Source organism: Caretta caretta, chromosome 7 (genome assembly GCF_965140235.1).
Source record: "Caretta caretta isolate rCarCar2 chromosome 7, rCarCar1.hap1, whole genome shotgun sequence".
Taxonomy (NCBI): domain Eukaryota; kingdom Metazoa; phylum Chordata; order Testudines; family Cheloniidae; genus Caretta; species Caretta caretta.
In genome coordinates, this window is record NC_134212.1 from 86303067 (window position 1) to 86325377 (window position 22311).

General features: G+C 45.1%; 1 protein-coding gene across 1 annotated transcript in view; it reads left to right on the forward strand.

Moving 5' to 3' along the window:
* Positions 1–17985, forward strand: part of MCU (mitochondrial calcium uniporter) — a 147204-nt gene extending 129219 nt beyond the window's left edge. Inside the window, exons 4-8 of the mRNA XM_048857675.2 lie at positions 4413–4517; positions 8338–8498; positions 9375–9578; positions 13885–14001; positions 16083–17985. Of these exons, the coding sequence (XP_048713632.1) occupies positions 4413–4517; positions 8338–8498; positions 9375–9578; positions 13885–14001; positions 16083–16160 (665 nt within the window). The 3' untranslated portion in view covers positions 16161–17985. The remainder of the gene's footprint in view (positions 1–4412; positions 4518–8337; positions 8499–9374; positions 9579–13884; positions 14002–16082) is intronic.
* The last annotated feature ends 4326 nt before the right edge of the window (positions 17986–22311 follow it).

Here is a 22311-nt window from a genome sequence, read left to right on the forward strand (position 1 = left end):
CCTTCACCCCCAGGCAGTTTTGGACCCAGCACCAGGAACTTTGGTGCACAGCGCATCAGCCTAGGTGCAGGAGGCTTTGGCACTGAGGGAGGACTCATCTAAGGAGCCCCAGCACTACCATTCCTTGGCGCCGAGAACCAGCTCCAGCGTGCGGCATCTCTCGCAATCCCCGGTGCCACACAAGGAGAAAAGGGCTGATGGGGGCGCTCCCTTACCAAGCTATCAGAGTGTGCAGACACCAGTGGGATGCGTCCCACGTCGGGACACCCAGCCTCAACCCTGCCTATGCCGGCGCTGTTGACTCCAGCTTCATGGGAAGGTACATTGAGTGTGATCCTGGTGGACTTCCTGGTACGGGAGGAACCGGAGGAGGATCTGGGTCTTCCCTCCACTTTGGACACGTTCGAGGCAGCAAGGGACCTGATTGCCATGATGGCAATCAAATCGGCCTGCACACCGGCACCGACGGCAGCAGCAGCAGCACCGATGCTTGTCCGCCACAGGAGCAAGCCCACTATGATGTGGCACCATTCCCCAGCACTGTCTGGGTCCGCTCCACCATGGTCAGGCTCGGACTTTTCTTCTGAGTCAGAGGCGGATTCCTGTGTTTCTCACCAGAGCCGGTACCACTCCCAGCACTGATCCGGGTGCCACCCCAGGCAGGATGAGGGGCAACCAGTGCCCATAATGTCCTGGTCCCCTCAGTGGCCATTTTGGACACCAAGGGCCTATCACCAAGCCCAAGTGTCGGGGTCCAGGGCCCAGGTGTCAGAGGCCCGTGCACCTCCATTGGCCTCCTCAGTCACCCGAGAATCCCCTCGGGGTTGGGATGCACAGGCTCAGGCCGATGAACCAGCAAGACAGGTATGACTGATACGAGCGCCGGCTCTGTACCCATCGCGGCACTGGGTACCCCCGCAGCCACCTGTGCAACGCAAGGGGCCAACACCCAGGCAGCAGCGCACATACCCTCTTCTTCTCTCCTCCTTCCTCCCCCCCCCCCCCCCCCCCAGTGAGCTGGAGGGTCTGAAAGACCCCATGCCACCAAAGGGATCATCTTCTTCCTCCCCTGATGAGGCAGTGGCAGGGACATCCACCAGATTGCCTGCCATGGACGTTAGAGCCCATCAGGACCCTCTTAGGAGGGTGGCCCAAAACCTTAATTTGCAAACTGAGGAAGTCCATGGAGGACAACGGACCTGATGGTGGATATTTTGGTCCCAGAAGGGCTATCAAGGGTATCCTTGCGCCTTGTTAAAACTATCCAAAACACTGCCACGGTATTGTGGCACACTCCTGCCTCTATTCCGCTAACAGCCAAGGGGGTAGAGCAGAGATATGTTGTGCTGTCCAAAGAATACGAGCAACTGTTTACCCACCCCCAGCCTGGGACCCTGGTGGTGGAGGCAGCTTACCATAAGGAGCAGCAGGGGCAACTGGAGCCCATACTTGAATCCAAGGAAGCCCAAAGCTGGACCTCTTCGGTTGGAAAGTATACTCCACCCGAGGGCTCCAGCTTCGGATAGCTAACCAGCATGCAGTCCTAAGCCGCTATGCTTATAATTCCTGCAACACTTTGGCGAAGTTTCAGGAATTTCTCCCAGCGGACTAATGCTCCGAATTCTCAGCAGTCCTGAAGGAGGGCAAGGTGGTGGCCAGGACATCTCTGCAGCCGCCCTGGACTCCACTGGCTGAGCTATCCACGCTATGGCCACAGCAGTGACTATGAGATGCAGCTCTTGGCTCTGGGTTTCTGGGCTCCTGCAAGAGGTCTAAAATACAATCCAGGACCTGCCCTTCAACTGCTTGGGCCTGCTTGCAGAGCAGACTGACTCAAGGCTGCATAGCCTTAAGGACTCATGGGCAACCCTTAAGTCCCTGGGGCTTCACACACCGGCCCTTCAAAGAAAGCCGTTTAAACCCCAGACCGCCATACTATGTTACTCTGCCCCTCGTAGGCAGGGTTTCAGTAGAAAGCGGGGCAGGAGTAACAGGAGGCGCCCATCGCAATCCTCCTCGGGCCAGGGCCAGGGCTTGGCTAAACAGTAGTCAGGAGCAAAGCCAAACTTTTGAAGGTGCACCTAAGGACAGAGCACCAGCTCAATGCCTGGATCCGTTCCCTCCCTTCGTGAAGCATCTATCCCATTTCTACCATATCTGGTCTCAAATCACCTCTGACCAATGGGTCCTGAGCACGTGGAATTGGGATATTCTCTCCAATTCTGTTCCTTCCTGCCCTCCCACCCACCTTCCCTGTCCCTCTTCAGGGACCCTTCTCACGAGCAACTCTTTATGCAGGAGTTGCAATCGTCCTTCTGCTCCAGGCAGGAGAGGAGGTTCCTCTGGAATTCAGGGGCAGAGGGTTCTTCTCCCGTTATTTTCAAATCCCCAGGGCCATGGGTGGGCTCAGGCCTGTTCTAGACCCACGAAATCTCAACAGATTCATGATGAAAATGAAGTTCTGCATGGTTTCCCTGGCTTCCATCATCCCTTCCTTGGATCTGGGGGACTGGTATGCCGCCCTTGACTTGAAAGACACATACTTCCATGTCTCCATAATCCCGTCCCACAGACATATTCTGCAATTTGTGGTCAGAGGCCAGCACTGTCAGTTCACGGTCCTCCCATTTGGACTATCAGCAGCTCTTAGGTGTTCACCAAGTGAGTGGCAGTCTTTCTTCACAGGCACCAGGTGCAAGTCTTCCCATACCTGGATGATTGGCTCATCGAGGGGCAATATCGAGCTCAGGTGGAGGAACACATGATCCTGGTGCGGACACCGTTCCTCAGACTCTCTCATCCTCAATGTGGCGAAATCAACCCTAACCCCCCACTCAGAGAACAGAATTCATTGGGACCCTCTTGGACTCCACCCAAGCCAGGGCATCCCTTCCCTGACCCTAAGTGCCATTATCAAAGGTCTCCATCAGTTCCTAACCACAACAGCCAAGAATTGCCTAAGATTGCTGGATCATATGGCAGCTTGCGCCTACGTAGTGCAGCACACAAGACTGCGGCTCTGCCCTCTCCAGGCACGGCTGGTTCAGGTGTACAGGCCGAGCCAGCACCTGCTGGACAGGCTGATCACACTCCCTCCTCGGGTCTTCCAGTCCCTCCTGTGGTGGCTACAGCCGCAGGTGGTCTATGTGGGAGTATCTTTCTCCAAACCACAGCCGTCGCTGTCACTAGTCATGGACGCGTCGGTGCTGGGGTGGGGGGCACACCTTGGCGACGTCAGGACTCAAGGTCTATGGTCCCAGGTAGAACTATCACTGCACATCAATGTCAGGGAGCTACGAGTGGTGCGTCTAGCTTGCCAGACATTTCAGGCCTGTCTTCAGGGTAAATGTGTTTCAGTGTTGACAAACAACATCACAATGATGTTCTATATAAACAAGCAGGGTGGTGCTTGACACCTTCTTCAGGGAACTGCTCGGGAGTCACCTACTTGGAATTGACATGAGCAATCACTTGAAGAAAAAACTATTACCTACCGTTCATAACTGTTGTTCTTCGAGATGTGTTGCTCATGTCCATTCCAAGACCCACCCACCTCCCCTCTGTTGGAGTATCCGGCAAGAAGGAACTGAAGAGGCGGCAGGTCAGCAGGGACCTATATACAAAGCCGCGAAGGTGCCACTCTAGGGCCTGCACAGCTAACGCAATGGGTACCATTAGGGGAAAAACCTTCCAACGATCGCGCACGCGGCATGTACATACTTACTTGGAATGGACACGAGCAACACATCTCGAAGAACAACAGTTACAAAGAGTAGATAACCGGTTTTTACTGTGGGGTCACAGAATGATCACACACACAAATAGATATATTTCTAGAAAGTCTTTGATAGGAAATTCAAAAAGGAGGACCCCTCTGGGTTGGAAGTGTCAAAGCTGTTGTCGCTTCTTACATAGAGGGTGGTAGAAATCATATTTTACAGCAGTATGATTAGTAGAACCCTGCGCAGATACAAAACTTGTACCTGCATCCAGTCCGCAAATATGGTCCGCAGATATCTGCAGATTTGCAGTGCTCAAATGATTAGATACAGGGCATCCAGTGTCTGTACTATTGCAGAACATGGTCGCATGTTATAATATCCAACTGACAGCAAGACATGACTGGTTCTTGAAAGTTCTAGTTACTAGCCCTCACAAGCTACTGAAGGATTACTTTCTTTTATAAATGATTCAGAAACCGAGTCAGTCCTTGCCAAATCAGGAATATAAACCAGGAGATCTTGCATGGCATGGCAGAGTACTAGCTACTAGGAAATCATTAGAGTTTCTGAATGCTTTCTTAGCCCAGAAATTGTATAAATAACGATGTCAGCTTCTTCTTTAACTGCAGTAATACAGGTGAATGTTTTCTTCTTAATCCTTAATGAGTCCATCTGTGATTTGTCATACAGATGGTACGCGAGTAGCCTCTTCAACTGGCATAGACCTCCTCCTGCTGGATGACTTCAAACTGGTCATCAATGACTTAACATACCATGTTCGACCACCAAAGAGAGGTAAAACCAATTTGTTGCATCTGAAAAATAATTTAAAAAATGTTTAGTAGCAAATTCTGCACTTAGTTATTTAAGGAGTTACTTCAATCTCACAAACTAATTGACATTTAAAAGATGTTTCAAATGAAGGACACTTGTGTAAAAACAGGTTATTTCTAAAGTGAATCTTCCTATTGTCTAATCATCCACTTGAAGTCCTAACTGCAGTGTTTGTATAATTGTATACAGCATCAAACATTTATAAACAAACATCCATCCTGTTCTCAAGCAACACCCCTACTAATAGAGGAATAAATGAAGAAAACTAGTAGAATTGGTTTAGCATTTTTAATATGCAGAGTTAAGCTCTTTAGTTTAAACCCAAAATGTGACCTCTGTTAAAACTACTGTAATCTGGTTTGGAAGAACCCTCCACATACAAATCCTTTCCACCATTCTGACGCACTTAAGTAGTGGAGATTTGTTTTCTGAATGTGGCACCTATACTGTTCCCAACTACCACACATATGTGGCCAGTAGAGGTAGCAAAATCTGACCAGCCGACTCTGTTACCAAAGCTGTGTTGACAGCTGAATGATGCTAGCCCTCAGTGAAATAAACTAAGCAGAGTGTATAAAGGGTTGCAAACAGGGGCAGCACCAGCCATTTCTTTGGGAGGGCGGGGTTGAGCTGGGCTAGTCAGAAAATTGAAGGGGCTGTGCCGTACATCTTGTGGGCGCACGTACGGGAGCATGGAGACTTCTCTGCCCCCACACGGGGCCAGGGAGGAGCATGAGGGCTCTGGCCCCTTGCTGCCTCTTGCTGCACCTTGAGGTTCAGCCCCGCACACCTCACACCGCCTGCTGCCCTGCACCACAGCTCAGCTCGGTGCTAGCAAGCCTGCCACTAGGAGCCCTCGGACAGCCATGGCAGGGGGATCAGACCCCTCCCAGCTCCCCCATGCCCCTGTTGTGATTGCCCTCTCCTCCACTGTGATCCCTCTCCCTTATGCATGCTCCTCCCCGTCTCTCTTGCATGCTCTGTCCCCCCCCATTTGTTATTTCCGTGCCTCCACCCCTTCCCCATGCTCGATATGCTACCCTCACTCCTCCGCTGCTGCTGGTGGCACCGCTGCGTTCAGAGCTGGGTGGCAAGAGAGCGGTGGCTGCTGGCTCAGCACCCAGCTTGGAAGGCAGCACTGCCACCACCAGCAGCGCCGTGCCATACCATGCCACCCTTAATTCTGCATAACATTTGACCTTTGCACGGGGGGTAGCTACCAGAGGGCTAAGGCAAATTTTGGGGTAGCCATAGCCCTTGCTAGCCCCCCTAGCACTGCCCTGGGGTGCAAACCCCTAAATGAAGAGAGGAGAGAAATCAGGGTTTCTCAAGATGAGACGGTGGCATCCTCATCCTCACTGGGCTCATAAGCCGTTTGAGTATGGAACTGGTGCGTTAGTACTGCAGATACCTCTCCTTTATCATTAGGTTGTTAGCCTGCAAGTCAGTGAATCATCCTGTAGCGTAGCTGTGTAAAACAAAAGCTCCAGCTATTTAAATTCTCACATCACAGCTGTCTCTGAACAGACGAGTCAGTGGAGAATTCCCTTTGGAGTCCATCTGCTCACCTCTTTAATGAGCCAGAATGGGTCATTTCCCCACTGAATGAGTACTGAATCTCCCTCCTCACATTCCCACACCCTTACGGGAATGAGAGTAAGAATTTGAACGTGTCTCCTAACCATAACACCAGTGGGACCCTGAGCTCTTCTCAACCAGTCTTAAGACACTATACAAAGTTGATCTGCCCATTAACTTCTCATTTTCCCCTTTGTTAAATCAAATATACAATTGTATACTTTTCTGTGTTGAGAGGAGGAGTTATTTGTCCCAGTGTAGAACAGTTCATGCAACTCTAATACATGATGATGTCGAGTAGACCTAACACTTGACCTGCTAAATTTACACAGCTCAGCACAGACATTAATAGTGCTGGTTCAGATGGAGTCTAGGATCACCGATGCAAATGGAAATTTCCACCTCTGGCCCATTCTCCTAGGGAGAATTCCTTGATTCTGGCTATAAAATTAATATTCACCAACAGTCCCCACCATTAAATTTCATCTAGCTTTTCAGATGTATTTTCATTTTACAAATACTCTTTCAATATATTTTAGAAAATAAATGCTAAGAAACCATAAACTTGAGTTAAAAAGATATTTTCAGCCAAGCATTCAGGTCGAAGCCACTTCCTTTTTAAAAAGTGATTTCTTGTTTACATTAAAGAAAACAGTCTGCTGATCTTTGATCTAAATGAAAGGTGAGAAGTGTGGCTTAATATTGAGCCATCTCTTACAATGGAACTGCTGGCATTAAAGCTACAAATATTTTTTAGTTTTTACTGAATGGATGTTTTTGAAACTTAGCTTGGTTTCCAAGTCTCAGTAAAATCTACAAAACAAGCTAAACCTGAAGATTGTATTCAACTTACTGTATACAAGTTTATATAAGTTCTAACTCGGGGTGGGCAAACTTTTTGGCCCAAGGGCCACATCTGGGTATAGAAATTGTATGGCGGGCCATGAATGCTCACAAAATTGGGGGTTGGGGTGTGGGAGCGGATGAGGTCTCCAGCTGCGGGTGCAGGCTCTGGGATGGGGCTGGGGATGAGGGGTTGGCGGTATAGGAGGGTGCTCTGGGCTAAGACTGAGGGGTTCAAGGGCAGGAGGGGGATCAGGGCTGGGGCTTGGGGCACGTGGAGAGGGTCAGGGCAGTGCTTACTTCAAGCAGTTCCCAGAAGCAGCAGTATGTCCCCCATCCAGCTCCTATGCAGAGGCGCGGCCAGGCAGCTCTGTGCGCTACCCTATCCACAGGCGCTGCCTCTGCAGCTCCCATTGGCCATGGTTCCTGGCCGATGGGAGCTGCAATGGCGGCACTTGGGGTGGGGGCAGCATGCAGAACCCCCGGCAACCCCTACACGTAGGAGCCAGAGGAGGGATATGCTGCTGATTCCAGGAGCCGCATGAAGCGGGGCAAGCCCTTGACCCCACTCCCTGGCTGGAGCATGGCAAGCCCCGGACCCTGCTCCCCAGTGGAAGCTCAAGGGCCAGATTAAAATATCTGGAGGGACAGATGCAGCCCCTGGGCAGTAGTTTGGCCACCCTTGCTCTAACTTGCATTGTATTGACAAATTAACACTGGATAACATATTTTAAGGCAGCTGTAATACATGTAAGCGGAATTAAAATTAAGCGTGCAATCTTGTAACATTGCTTTTCATGGCTTTATAGTGCTTGATTTCTCAACCTTACTGTTAAAATTATTGAGGTTTTCTGCATGGAATATATATTAGTTAGTATTTAATTAGATATGACTCTCCTTTACTGGCTTGCTTGATTTTTAATAAACATTCCATATTTGGTGTTGGGATGAAGACTATTCTGTGATTTGGCTATGTTGGAATATTTGGGTATAAGGCAGTATGGCCTTTGGTATCAATTTTTAGGTGCCTCTAGTGTGAAGCATAGCATTCTTCCTAGAAAATGTCATAACTTTGTGAGTTGTACCTCACGAAAGCTTATGCTCAGATAAATTGGTTAGTCTCTAAGGTGCCACAAGTACTCCTTTTCTTTTTGCGAATACAGACTAACACGGCTGCTACTCTGAAACATAACTTTACTTAAAACTCGAGTGCTGCAGTTCTCTAATAGACTGTTCCATAAATTTTCTAGGCAAGCAGAATAGATACTAATGCAAATCCCTGGACTCCCACAGCTGTTTTGAAGAGTACATGATAACCAATGTGGATAAAGGCACATAAAGCAGTCTCCTTTTTCTTTAGACCTGTTAAGCCATGAAGATGCAACCACGCTGAATGATGTGAAGACATTGGTTCAGCAGCTGTACACCACTCTGTGCATTGAGGAACACCAACTGAACAAGGAAAAGGAGTTGATTGGGCGGCTAGAAGACCTCAAGGAGCAGCTAGCACCCCTGGAAAAGGTGAGATCTCCTATGGAAATCTACTTATCCACTGAGCCCATTTACTTTCATGGTTAGAGTGAAGTCTATCTTAAATGGTGGCCGTAATTGTAGGTTAAGCTTTAAAAACTATTTGAAACGTAAAGACTGGCTCACTAAATGGGTGGAAAGCCATGTGTATGGTCTTCACAGAATAAACAGCATTTGCTGCACAGAGTTGAAAATAAAATGAAATGATTTTTTAAAAATTTGACAGGATGTTTTTAAAACTGGTCACTTCCCAAATTGGCCCCAGACCAAGACCCCACATTCTTGCAAAAAGTGTTGTCATTTTTAAACCATTTTATTTATTTAATTTGATAAGAAAAAGGAAGAAATCACAAAGCAAACAAGACAGGCTAACAAATATTTTGAGCCATATTGGTTTCAAAGCAATGTTTTGATACAGTTTTGATACACTATTTTGACAGTGAAAATAGGATATATCATAAGTGGTGGTTACAGTCTCCAGAGCAGCCATTAAACAAAACAATTAAAACAAATCATATTAAAAGACAGACTGAAAATTGTGCATCAGAGCACACACCAACAACGTAGTGATGACAATCATAAACATACATAGCCATCTACATTTCTGACAAGAATATAAGTCATGCCGTGGCTATCTATCTATCGCTTAGTCAAAGTGAATATGTGAGATGTTGACCCAAAAGAGGCTAGAGTTAGTTTTTTTGCTCCCTGATCTCTTTCTGCATAAACTATAACACTCAAATCAAGCACCTGTGAACACTAACCGCTTTCATAGAAAGTAGACCTTTATTTTTACCTAATCTCAGAATGATTGTCTCAACCCCAGAAGGTATTGAGAATACAACACAGTTTGTTTGTGTCCACTAGGTCAGGATGGAAATCGGCAGAAAAGCAGAGAAGAGGACCACCTGGGTTCTGTGGGGTGGACTGGCCTACATGGCCACTCAGTTTGGGATTCTGGCCCGGCTCACCTGGTGGGAGTACTCTTGGGACATTATGGAGCCAGTCACCTACTTTATCACCTATGGTAGCGCAATGGCAATGTATGCTTACTTCGTAATGACACGTCAGGTAAGACTTGCCCTCTGTGTTGCGATCATCTTAATGATAGATTTAGCTCATGCAAAGTTTTGAAAAGCATGCCCTTTGGACACCGTCCTGCCCCCTTTCACGATACCTTTATTTCTCTTCCCCCAAAACACACCAAACTTCCCAATTCACTGCTGGTGGCATGAACATGAAAATTACCCTCATCTGTTACTGGATATGCACGAGCTACTCATAACTGAGGTGGTATCTTGCTGGTTGAGGAAGTGTACTATTAGTCTGCCATGATAAAACAGAACTATCAGTAGGTGTTCTCTGTGCATGTGATTAGCTTATAATAACTTGGAACTAGATCAGCCTGGAACCTTATTCCTGCAGATCAAGGAGGGTCCTTACCTTATAGATCACGGCAGGAAAGTTAGAAGAATGTGTTTGATTGGTTCTTTTCCTGGTTTTACTGCCCAGGTCTTTCTTATTTGGGAAGTAGGGTAATTTCTCATGTCTCTGATCTCCCACATATTTTAAGGAGTAATAAGAGCAGCACTTTGAGGGGATGGATGAGAAGTACAATAATAGTTGTAGTGCCCATCCAGCTCCCTCTCCATCAGACCACCTTCCTTGTCCTTTCTGCCTCTCTGCGCCCCCGTTCTCAGCAATCCAAGGCTGTAGAAAAACCCGTTCATACTCACCTGTTTGAAGATTTGCAATTCTTTTCCAAATACTTGTCTATATGTATTCCACTGTGAGTGCATGTGCATCCCATGTAGTCTATTGGTGTCTTTCGGCCAGCAGCGTCCACTAGGACCGTGCATATGCTTTGTGTTCCTGTGCTCCTGTGGTTCCTTCTCACCAGCCAGGGCTACAAGATGGAGCTTCTCAGTGTACACCTCTTTACTCATCCCTTTCTTGCTTTTCTGTAAATATTTATGTACATATTAGAGTTAATTAGTTTGAGATAGTTTGGTAGTTGCCAATTGGCAACATGTTGATAGTTTTTATAAATTTCTTAATTTTTCTTTTTTTCTTTTCTGATCAGGAGTTTGCCAGTACTAGAACTTAATAATGTCCCCTCCCTAAGCCTCCTGTCTTTAAGTCTTGCCCCGCTTGCAAAGTGGCAATTCCAATAAATGATGGGCACATAAGATGTCTTTTTTGTTTAGGGGAAGCATACATCCCTGACATGTGGGTGGTGTGTAAGTCCTTTTCTAAAAGGATCTTAAAAGCTGGGAAAGCACATTTGAAAATGTTCATTGGAGTGCTCCATGCAGCCAGCCTTCAATCCAGGCAGTGCAGATCTTCGACAAGTTTCACCTCAGCCCATTAGTGCCCTGTGACTTCCACATCCACTAGCTCCCATGTTTCGTCTTTGAAGACCATGCCTTCTTTGGACTCAGCTAGAACTGTTAAATCCAAGTCCTCAGACAAAATGGAAAAGCAGGGGCAGATCCCCAACAGGAATTCCCAGTAAGAAGAGATCTAAATCATCTCACCTTTCTCATTCAATGGAGACTCTCTATATGGCCTGATCTGAGCTCTGAGGACTGCCTTGAGAATTGAAATCAAGGCCCAGGGTATTTGGGATTAGCTCAGAATCAAGGGCTTCAGCACTAGTGATTTATGGTACCAGTTTCCCTAGTACAGCTGTCTTCAGTGCTACTCACTTCTGTACCAAGCACATCAGTACCAGGCACAATCCTGATATTACCTCCTATTGCACTGAAGTTTGTAGCACTGTCCTCTGGATATCAGGGAAGCATGCAGTACTGAAGGCTCTTCAGCTCTCAAAGGAACTAGAATCTCCTCTGCCATCTACATGACTAAGCATTCCTACCTTGGTACCAATACCTTCTACCTCATTAGCACAGAGTGCCTGCCAGGGGCTGATGTCTTGTAGGATCACTATGCAACCTAACACTCCAACTTCAGCAGCCTACTCCCTTAGGCCTAAAATGGTCCTTTTCATGCTTTGACTTAAACACAATGGGGAGGGCTTCCCTACTTATTCTCCAAGGGCTTTTTCTATTGAATATTATGAATTCGAGAGGTCTGGGTTTCAGGGTGGGGTTGAGCGTAGGCATATGTCATAATACCCTTCTTCGTGGCACAGCCCCTTTCCCATACAGTGTTCCTATGTGGCCCTATTAGAACCTCTAGAGTCTTCACTGCCCAGGTCATCACACCGCCGCAGCTCCTCCTAGGACGAGAACCTTCTCCATGCCTGGAGCCTAGGGTGTTTCAGATTGCAGTACATGAACCTGTGACCCATGAGTAATTTTCCCAAGAGGAACACCTTCAAACTGAGGGTCAGGCATTAGCCGTGGGTATTTTGTCCTCATCCCTAGATGAGGTGGTGGTCCTAGCTGCACAGTCTCACCCAGAAGGCTACAAGGACTTTTAAGACCTGCTCAGAGAACAGCCAATTCTCTGAGGTATAAGAATCCTCTCAAACTTTTTTTTAAACAGTAACATTTCAAAGAGGATCTGCAAGCAGTTTGGACATCACAACCATGATATTCTGCTGCGGGGGGAATGGGATAGATTTGAACTTGGAAATGATTCCTGATTTTGATTGTATTTTTTGTGTATTATATTATTGAAGATCGCCTCATCCAGGGGGCAGAAAAGAACTGCTCAGGCTTTGGTAACCCGCCCCAACAACCTTAAGTGAAATTAACAAGGAAGCCAGAAATAGCCCCTCATTCCCTGGTTCAGACCAGGGAGTGAGCAGCTAAATTTAAACTGTTCTTATGCAGAGAGCAGGCATCTTAGAGAGGCTTCTCCCTCAGCCAGTCTCCCTGCTACAAGCTAGAGGGGAGCCGCTGCAGCCCCTGCTGGGGCGGCGGGGAGAGAGCCTAGCCGCGTGGGGAGCCTGGCTGGAGGAGGAAGGAGGAGAGAAACCACAAACAAATGTGACAGTGAGTTTTCCTTTTCCAAACTTTTATTAGCTTTTAGTTTGAATTTTTTGTTCTGCAGTCAAAAGAGGTGAAAGTGAGCCAGTACTGAATGCTCCACTTCTTTGCCAGTACACTACTGCATCTTTTTTTACCGGTATTCCGGACCGGACCGGCTTACTTTCACCTCTGGGCACAAGTCTGTGGGACTCTGACTCAACTCTAAATGTACATATAAATGTTCTCAGCACAGTTCACAAACCTGTGCTATCTTTCTACCATTGAGTCAAAGACTGACTATCCAAGTGATAACAGACAGCACCTCCATACTGAGGGTGTCTGGAGATAAGTGTTTTTGGCCACTGTTGGAAGACAGGCTACTGGGCTAGATGGACCTTTGATCTGACCCAGGATGGCCGGTCTCATGTAACAAGCATCTCAGCTTCTGTTCCAGAAGGGATTTATGCCTAGGATCCTATTGGATGCATTTCTGATACTGTGGTCCTTGGGACTGATGTATACTAATTCTTCAATCCCTTGGATTCCCACACATCTTTTGGCAGAGCTTTGCCATAATTTTTATTTAAGTAGGCTCCAAGTACCCACTGCTTTCACATCAAAACACTGCTTGTGAGTCACGAAGAGCAGAATACATATGGACAAGCACTTGAAGAAAAGTTATTTACCTTGCAGAGGTGTTATATGTATTCCACAACCCACCCTTCTTCCTGTTACTATGGAGTCCTTACCATCTGGATTCTGCAGTGAAGGAACTTAGTGGCAGTTGCGGCCACTCCACACTACGCTCTCAGTACAGGAGCCCAAAGACATGTAAGGCACAGATTAAGCCCCAGCAGACATGACTGACCAAAAGACTCCAATCTCAACACATAGGGCACATGCACCCCAAGAGTGGACTATAGATAGATAACACATCACTCCAGTTTCTGTAAAATATAGTGACTTTTCTGGTGACCTTCTCCTCCAAAGAGGCTAGGAACTAGGCAGTGGAGCTGTTGAGCTTCTCTAATTACCTGTCTCTAGCCTAAAGCTCCTCTTTGCAGCCTAATTAGCTGATTGGGCCCATCTGGGCCTAATTCAGTTCTTGCATGGCCAGTGCCGGGGAGGACACCCTATCACATGCGGATATGCCAGCATCCCAAAAAAAACCCACGGTTTGATGGTTTGGCATACTTAACTCTTCCTTCTCAAAAGAGTCCCAAATTTAGGGCATGAGGGGGGCTACTGCAAGTCAGGATTGAGGTTCAGAGACAGGTAAGTGTTGGAGAAGTGGAGTGGCTGCTTGCATTTAGCAAGTAAACCCACACTTCAATACCAGTAACAATTCAGCCCCTCCAATATATGCTAAGCTTGTAGCAGCCTGTGTTTGGAAGTTTTTAATTCTTATCTCTGCCTCCCCCCCTCCCCCTTCTCTGCAGGAGTATATTTACCCAGATGCCAGAGACCGACAGTACTTATTATTTTTCCATAAAGGAGCCAAAAAGACACGTTTTGACCTAGAGAAATACAATCAACTCAAGGATGCAATTGCTCAGGTAATTCAAAGTTTTGCCGGAGTGAAAACGAAAGAACTTGCTCCCCCACTTGTGTTTTTAACCATTATTGATGGGTGTACTTCAAACGAAAGTAGAATGATAGTCTCTGTCTTAGTTTGGGTTTCCAGTCTACTTTCTTGTCATAGCCATCAATAAACCGTTAATTGGATTTAGTATTTTGGCATGCGCTATGCATAAGCAAACAGGTGCAACTGCTGTTCAAAGATGGAGTCTGAAAAAGGAGCCATGTATCTGTAAGAGCTTCTGAGAAATTGACAAACCTTGCATCTTTTTAGAGGTGCTTGGAGCACTTTATGCCTCAGAAGGTCTGAGGCTAGTTTTCCTCCTTTCTCTGCTTCTGTCCACCTACATACTATGGATCTACTAAGGGCTGAAGACTTTTCATCCACTCAGTTCATGTCTCCCTGGGTGTGTCTTAATAAGAACATAAGAGGGAAGATCCTTTCATGGACTGAGAACTGGTTAAAAGACCGGGAACAAAGGGTAGGAATAAATGGTAAATTTTCAGAATGGAGAGGGGTAACTAGTGGTGTTTCCCAAGGGTCAGTCCTAGGATCAATCCCATTCAACTTATTCATAAATGATCTGGAGAAAGAAGTAAACAGTGAGGTGGCAAAGTTTGCAGACGATACTAAACTGCTCAAGATAGTTAAGACCAAAGCACACTGTGAATAACTTAAAGATTTCACAAAACTAAGTGATTGGGCAACAAAATGGCAAATGAAATTTAATGTGGATAAATGTAAAGTAATGCACATTGGAAAAAATAACCTCAACTCTATATACAATACGATGGGATCTAATTTAGCTACAACTAATCAGGAAAGAGATCTTGGAGTCGTCATAGATAGTTCTCGGAAGACATCCATGCAGTGTGCAGTGGCAGTCAAAAAAAGGAAACAGGATGTTAAGAATAATTTTTGAAGGGATAGGGATAGAGAATAAGACAGAGAATATCTTATTGCCCTTATATAAATCCATGGTACGCCCACATCTTGAATACTGCGTACAGATGTGGTCTCCTCATCTCAAAAAAGATAAACTGGCATTAGAAAAGGTTCAGAGAGGGGAAGCTAAAATGATTAGGGGTTTGGAGCAGGTCCCATATGAGGAGAGATTAAAGAGGCTAGGCCTTTTCGCTTGGAAAAGAGGAGACTAAGGGGGGATATGATAGAGGTATATAAAATCATGAGTGGTGTGGAGAAAGTGAATAAGGAAAAGTTATTTACTTGTTCCCATAATAAAAGAACTAGGGGCCACCAAATGAAATTTAATGGGCAGCAGGTTTAAAACAAATAAAAGGAAGTTCTTCACACAGCACACAGTTAACCTGTGGACCTCCTTGCCCGAGGAGGTTGTGAAGGCTAGGACTATAACAGGGTTTAAAAGAGAACTAGATAAATTCATGGAGGTTAAGTCCATTAATGGCTATTAGCCGGGATGGGTAAGGAATGGTGTCCCTAGCCTCTGTTTGTCAGAGGATGGAGATGGATGGCAGGAGAGAGATCACTTGATCATTACCTGTTAAGTTCACTTCCTCTGGGGCACCTGGCACTGGCCACTGTCGGTAGACAGGATACTGGGCTGGATGGACCGTTGGTCTGACGCAGTATGGCCATTCTTATGTTCACGCCACCTGTCTCAAGGAGGTTACAAGTGGTTATAAGAAAACTCAACAAAAATGATGGTCCCTGGTCAGAAGGGATTATAGCTGTTGAGTGTCATTTTGCAAAGACTTCACAATGGTAGTTCCTTGACTTTTTGTATTGTTTTTTGTTTGGGTTTTTTTTAAGACACTAGTTTGTCTCAGTGGATTCTGGCTTCTGTTAAGTTAATTTTTTAATGGTTGAATACCAGAACAGATGAGTAGTGTTCTAGGTGTAGAAAGCTGTCAGTAAGTGACTATAATGACCAGAATATCTGTTGCTGATGCTCAGACTGTGACTTTGAGACTTCCTCTTTGGATATTTACTCTTATGGCACCCGTGGGTTGGAGGGCAGGCACTGGCAATTGAAGATGTTTAAGAAACCTGTCCTTTATACTTTATCTTTATTTTTAGGCAGAATTGGATCTTAAGAGACTTCGAGACCCACTGCAGGTTCACCTGCCTGTCCAGCAAATCAATGATAAAGACTGATCAGCAAAGAATGTCTGAATCCCAGCAAAAAGAGAACCTGTTCATAGCTCTTCCCTTTTTAATTAAAGCATTTAATTAAAGGTGGAAGCTGGGAGGTAGTGTGGGGGTGGAGGGTTTTTACCTTTAATTTAAAACAAAAAAGGACTGTGGGGGGAAAATCTCTTAAATCTGAAGATCGGGCATTGTGGAATGTTAGCCTCAAAAAGGGCTTGGCAAATATTGTCACATGCAAGCATTTATATCTGGATGAAAATGGTGTACAAATACAAGATTGGGGGTTTTCATAATGAGAATGTAATGCTGGGGGGGGCTGTCTTCTTCCAGCTTTGCAGGGTCTGCCTCTCAATAATGCACCAGCAGCCTGCTGAGCTCTTTTTTAAATTTTTTCCTTTTTTGATTTTTGACACACACCAATAACAAAGCGCACCAAAAAAACCAAGCCATCTGGAGCTATGGCTGGTGATCAGACAATGAGCTCCATCTCCATTAACAGACAGTCCTGGTCAGAACTGGTATCTTTTTTGTAAAGTTACTGCAAGACTGCCTTCTACTGAAAATCATGAGTTTCCCCTGCCCACCCCCATGCCCTTCACTGACTTCTTCCATTACTTGTTGGTTACGCTGATGAGTTTTATCCAAATCAGAAATGGAACTATCTTTGTTCTAAATGTTTGATAATGGACACTTTGGATTATTCCTTAATACCTTCTTCAACTATGAAGTGTCCCAGTGCTCTAGAGCTACTTCTAGAAATAATGGCAACATTGCATGAGAGTTTTTGTACTCAGTCTTAAGGGAGGAAGGTTTTCATCTCTCCCACCCCAAATCTGGTAGCCACCTGGATTACCAAACCTTGAAGGTTTCAAGGATTAGGAAATTGACTCAGAATCATGACTCTTACTTAACCAAGCAGTTTCAGGATGGGAAAAATTAAATTTGATTAAGTTTGACTGCTTGTGTAATGGGATAAATGGTCTCATTTATGGTACACTGCTATATCTGCAGGCTTTGTCAAAGGCCAGGGTTCCTGTAGCAAAAGATACAGAATTGCACTTTGATTTGCTAGCCTGCTCCCTTATTTAGATAGCTTTCAGTGAACTCTGATGCCCAAGGGTAGGATTTCTTAGTGCAGGCTAATTGCATTCCCCCATTCTTATTTAAAAAAAGATATTGGGTTTGGAAAACCGACACATTGCTTTCCAGCTTGCCTGAAACTAGCTGATTTGTAAGCAGATAACTACATTCAAAATGGATCCCTCATCCTGTTGATAAATATTGTGGAAACAGGATGGAAGTGGGAATAGGGCTCCATACATAACACACAAAAAGATGGGGGTTCCTCTTGACAGTTCATTCTTACTTCTCACTGTGTCTTGACGAGAGGCTCCAGTTTTTGGAGAACCATGTTTAAAAAAAGAACAACAAAAAAACTAAACCAATATTAAGATGCCAGGTGCCTTGCAGATATGGAAAAACAGATGGGATTGTTGCTGCCTCTCCTCACTCGGTGGCATATTGGACCGAATGGATGCATGTTTCTAATTTTTTCTCCCCACGTTTTCCCTCTCTTTTTGTTTTAATTACATTATGTGGGTTATTTTTTACCTGTTTTATCCTGTTTGCGTGCTGAGTTTTAAAGGGAAAGAAAACTAACACAGTCTTGTAGCTGAAACCTTACTGTGTGTTTGGGGTGAGGGAGGGGCATGGAGAAAAATCCTTACTTAAAAGAAAAAAAACCTGAACATGTGTAAAATCCTGTATCATTTATGAAATATGTATAAAGCAATGTACTTCTGGAACAATAAATAATTATTCAGTTTTTGAACTCGTGTTCTTAAAAAACTTTTTCTCCAGTTGAGGGGGGAGCGTCCCTCATGCTGCAGCTGAACTCCTAATTTCCCCTTATTTCTTTTCATTCAAATTGCATTTCCCTGACTTTATCTCATTTGAGACCATTTTGATGCAGGCACCAACCTTCCTGCTCAGACTCAAATGGAGCTGTCACCATCTTATGTCATACATGAGATACATCAACAGTGCTTCTGTCAAAGCTTTGTGCTACTGTTACCACCTTTGTTGTGAACAGTAGACGTCACTGTAGGGGTTGAGGAAATCTGGGGACACCTTGGCAAGCTGGAACTCCAGCATAACAATATACCCAGGGAGCAGCTCATCCGGAATGCAGCCACCTGCGTCCTTAGACCTCGAGCCATCCCAGCATTTTTAATTTTAAAGGCTCTCCATTGGAATTGGGCATTCAGAGATTTAAAGCCTTTTAAGACTTTAGTGGCTGTGTTGCAGTTTGTTTGACACAAACATTTACCTGCTATTCGTGGCTGCTTATTAAGATCATAATTAGCAGGGTATTTAGTTTGTTCTGGTTACAGTCTCAACACACTAGATTCCAGAGGACTTTCTCCTGTTTGGTTGTGGAATAGATTATTGGCTAGTATTCACACACTCAGCCCCTTTTAGGGTTTAAAACCAGGTGAACGCGTCTGTTTTTACCGATCTGTAGTTGCGGTCAATTTTTATAAAGTTTAATTGTTCGGTAACAGCAGCTTTTTCCCAATACGGTAGTTGGATTAGTTCCTAACCTCATCTGGACACACCGACCTGGAACATACTTCACATAAAGAACTGGGCAGAAGTGGCATCCAAAAGTATTCTGGGCCTACCTCTGGTAGCCACTAAAAGCTAAAATCCTGAATCACAAGGCAAGGAAATACCATGAAAGAACTTTTCCCTACCGCCTTTATCATTCCAGAGGAGAGTCCGAGGGAGGGAGGGAGGAGGTGAGGTGAAGTTACTGATTCTACACTCTTCTACTGGGGTGGTTATCTGTTCTGGTGTTCCTGTACGTCTGTTTCCTGCAAGTTGTCCTGATCTGATTGATTTTCCCTGCCCATTAGCCCCACCAAAATGCACATCTGATTGACACAAGGAGGAGGGTACCGCTACCATGTTACAGTCTGAGAAGTGCCAAAAAACTCAGAGCTCCTGCCACTTTTTTGCCTGTAATTTCTCTTCACTTTAAAAGCCAAACAGGTAGTAATGAAATTTCTAGTTGTTACCAATTTAAGCATAGGCAACATTGCCTGATGCAACACTGCATGCACCAGCTCCAGTGTAATCTGTCACCAGCAAGATGGAAGCAGCTGCAATTATGGGACCTGTTGCCTTAGTTCATCTGCTAACCCTAACCTGGAGGTCTGTCCATCCAGAGTTGCCTCTAACCTTTCTCCTCTCCTTATAGGTAGCAGTGATGTTGTTCCATAGACCAGCTGTTAGTCATCCATTTTATAACAAGCAGCTGCCTTTGCAGTTCTCACATTTCTCTAACATACAAACTCCAGTGTCTTTTCTGTAATATGGCAGAACTGCCCTAGGCTGGTAAGCAATCCTGAAGCTGCTGTTGGCTCAGGATATCTTGTACCACACCCCATCAAGTAAAGTGGGTAGATTTCCTCTACTAACTGAGCTATTGGATCACATTATTTAACTCTTTATATTTTTGTTTGAGTTGAAAGCCATGCTGTATGTGTGGTTAGACCGTGTGCGCCAGTGGCCTTAATCTTAATTTTGTGCTCTAGCAAACTAGAAACTTAATTTAAAAAAAAGAGCAATGGTGAGCATTTCCCATAAAACAATGTTGCCACTGAATCCTGGAAACTCTAGCCAGTTCACCCTACATAATCATTCCTGATCTCTCACTGACATCCTTGTTTTAGATCCTTAAGTGCAGAAGGCCAGACCAGAGCATTCTTCGATGTATATGACAAGGGTGGCAAATTTTGGTTTCCACATCTAGAGCATTAGAGGCAGGTACCAGTCTGTAGCCTTGCCTGCATGATCCAAGGGGCCGGATACTGAAATAGGAGGTAGGTTCCAGTCCCAGTTCTGCCATTGCCTAGCTTTGTGATCTCGGGCAAGTTCAAGTTCTCTGTGCCTCAATTTCCACATCTGTAAATTGGGGAAATTTATTTTACCTTATAAAGTGCTTCGATCTCTATGGATGAATATTCTCTAGGTGCTAATTAGTATAATTAAATTTCCAATAGAATATTTGCCAAATGGGGAATGGAATAATCCCCTCCCCTCCCCGATCCTAAACTCAGGGCTGACTGTACTGCCTCCTCAACACTTTGTTTTTAATCTTTGTGACCTTTAAATTTAGATTACTTGTTCTTCACACGTGTGATTCAAGTTCCATAGTTGTGCCAAATGAAGGGCTATTAAAATCTTGTGAATTCAGTCTAGGTGGAGCATGAATGCTCTGTCCTGGGACAGCTTGTTTACAGAAACAAGAGCTATCTAAGTAGAAGTCCTTGACACACTCCCAATTAATCTTGGCACCATGTCCAGGCTTATCTGGAGCACACATCCTCCAGTTAACTACGGATGGGGATCTTACAGCATGTGTCAGGCTGTCAATGGCTTCCCAGCATCAGGAAGTGCTGATCTGCTTTTTCTTCCACCTTCTGCCAGCCAGGGGCTCTCAGGCCTGCCAGGATCATTTCTGCTGTGAAAGATTTCATTAGCTCAAACAGCCACCGGTGTCGTGTTTCCATCTAACTTTCATGTGTTACAAGGATGATTCTGGCAAAGTTACCTAAACTCAACAATAGCAAATAGTGAAATGGTGCAATGAGTGGATGCTCCTGTGTAGATAATCTGCATGATCCTTTCTGATCTGACTAAATAGAGGAGGAGGCTGAGCTGTCTGTATAAGGTTAGTAAATCAAACACATTGCATCTTGACTTGTGAGTACTGGCTGGTGCCTGCAAAACAGTATAATTGGATACACTTCAAATGGCTCAGTCATTTCTTCTGCCATGAACTGTCATAAAATGGTACTTGGCAGGAAATACCTCACCACTCAACAGCACGCCCTCTACACTGACAATAGGACTGATAGGCTTTGATTAGATACTATCTTATGAAAGGTTTCAGAGTAACAGCCGTGTTAGTCTGTATTCGCAAAAAGAAAAGGAGTACCTGTGGCACCTTAGAGACTAACCAATTTATTTGAGCATAAGCTTTCGTGAGCTACAGCTCACTTCATTGGATGTCAAGGTTCCTCCCCCACTCTGAACTCTAGGGTACAGATGTGGGGACCTGCATGAAAACCTCCTAAGCTTACTTTCACCAGCTTAGGTTAAAACTTCCCCAAGGTACAAATTAATTTTATCCTTTGTCCCTGGATCGCCACTGCCACCACCAAACTCTAACTGGGTTTACTGGGAAACGTAGTTTGGACACGTCTTTCCCCCCAAAATCCTCCCAACCCTTGCACCCCACTTCCTGCGGAAGGTTTGGTAAAAATCCTCACCAATTTGCGTAGGTGACCACAGACCCAAACCCTTGGATCTGAGAACAATGAAAAAGCATTCAGTTTTCTTACAAGAAGACTTTTAATAGAAGTAAAGAAATCACCTCTGTAAAATCAGGATGGTAGATACCTTACAGGGTAATTAGATTCAAAACATACAGAATCCCTCTAGGCAAAACCTTAAGTTACAAAAAAGACACACAGACAGGAATAGTCCTTCTATTCAGTACAGTTCTTTTCTCAGCCATTTAAAGAAATCATAATCTAACACATAGCTAGCTAGATTACTTACTAAAGTTCTAAGACTCCCATTCCTGGTCTATCCCCGGCAAAAGCAGCATCCAGACAGACACAGACCCTTTGTTTCTCTCCCTCCTCCCAGCTTTTGAAAGTATCTTGTCTCCTCATTGGTTAGTCTCTAAGGTGCCACAAGTACTCCTTTTCTTTTTATCTTATGAAAGTGCCTTCATAGGACTTTGCAGCTCATCACTATTGGATGGATGCCTAAGCAAACTCCAAACCCCCATGTAATAAGGGTATTCATGTGCCTTTCACTTTTCTTTCCTCCCCTGAATTTCAGCTTCCATATACCAATAGCTCCAGGCAAACCTAGTTTGGATCTAAACCTTCCCTGGCCGGGGGGGGTCACAATTCTAGCTTATCCATGATTACATTTGGACCAGGCTGCAGGGGAGAGGAAGTGGGTGGCAGGTATGATCATGCTAGGTGACCAGATGTCCTGATTTTATAGGGACAGTCCCAATATTTGGGGCTTTCTCTTATATAGGTGCCTATTACCCCCACATAGAATCATAGAA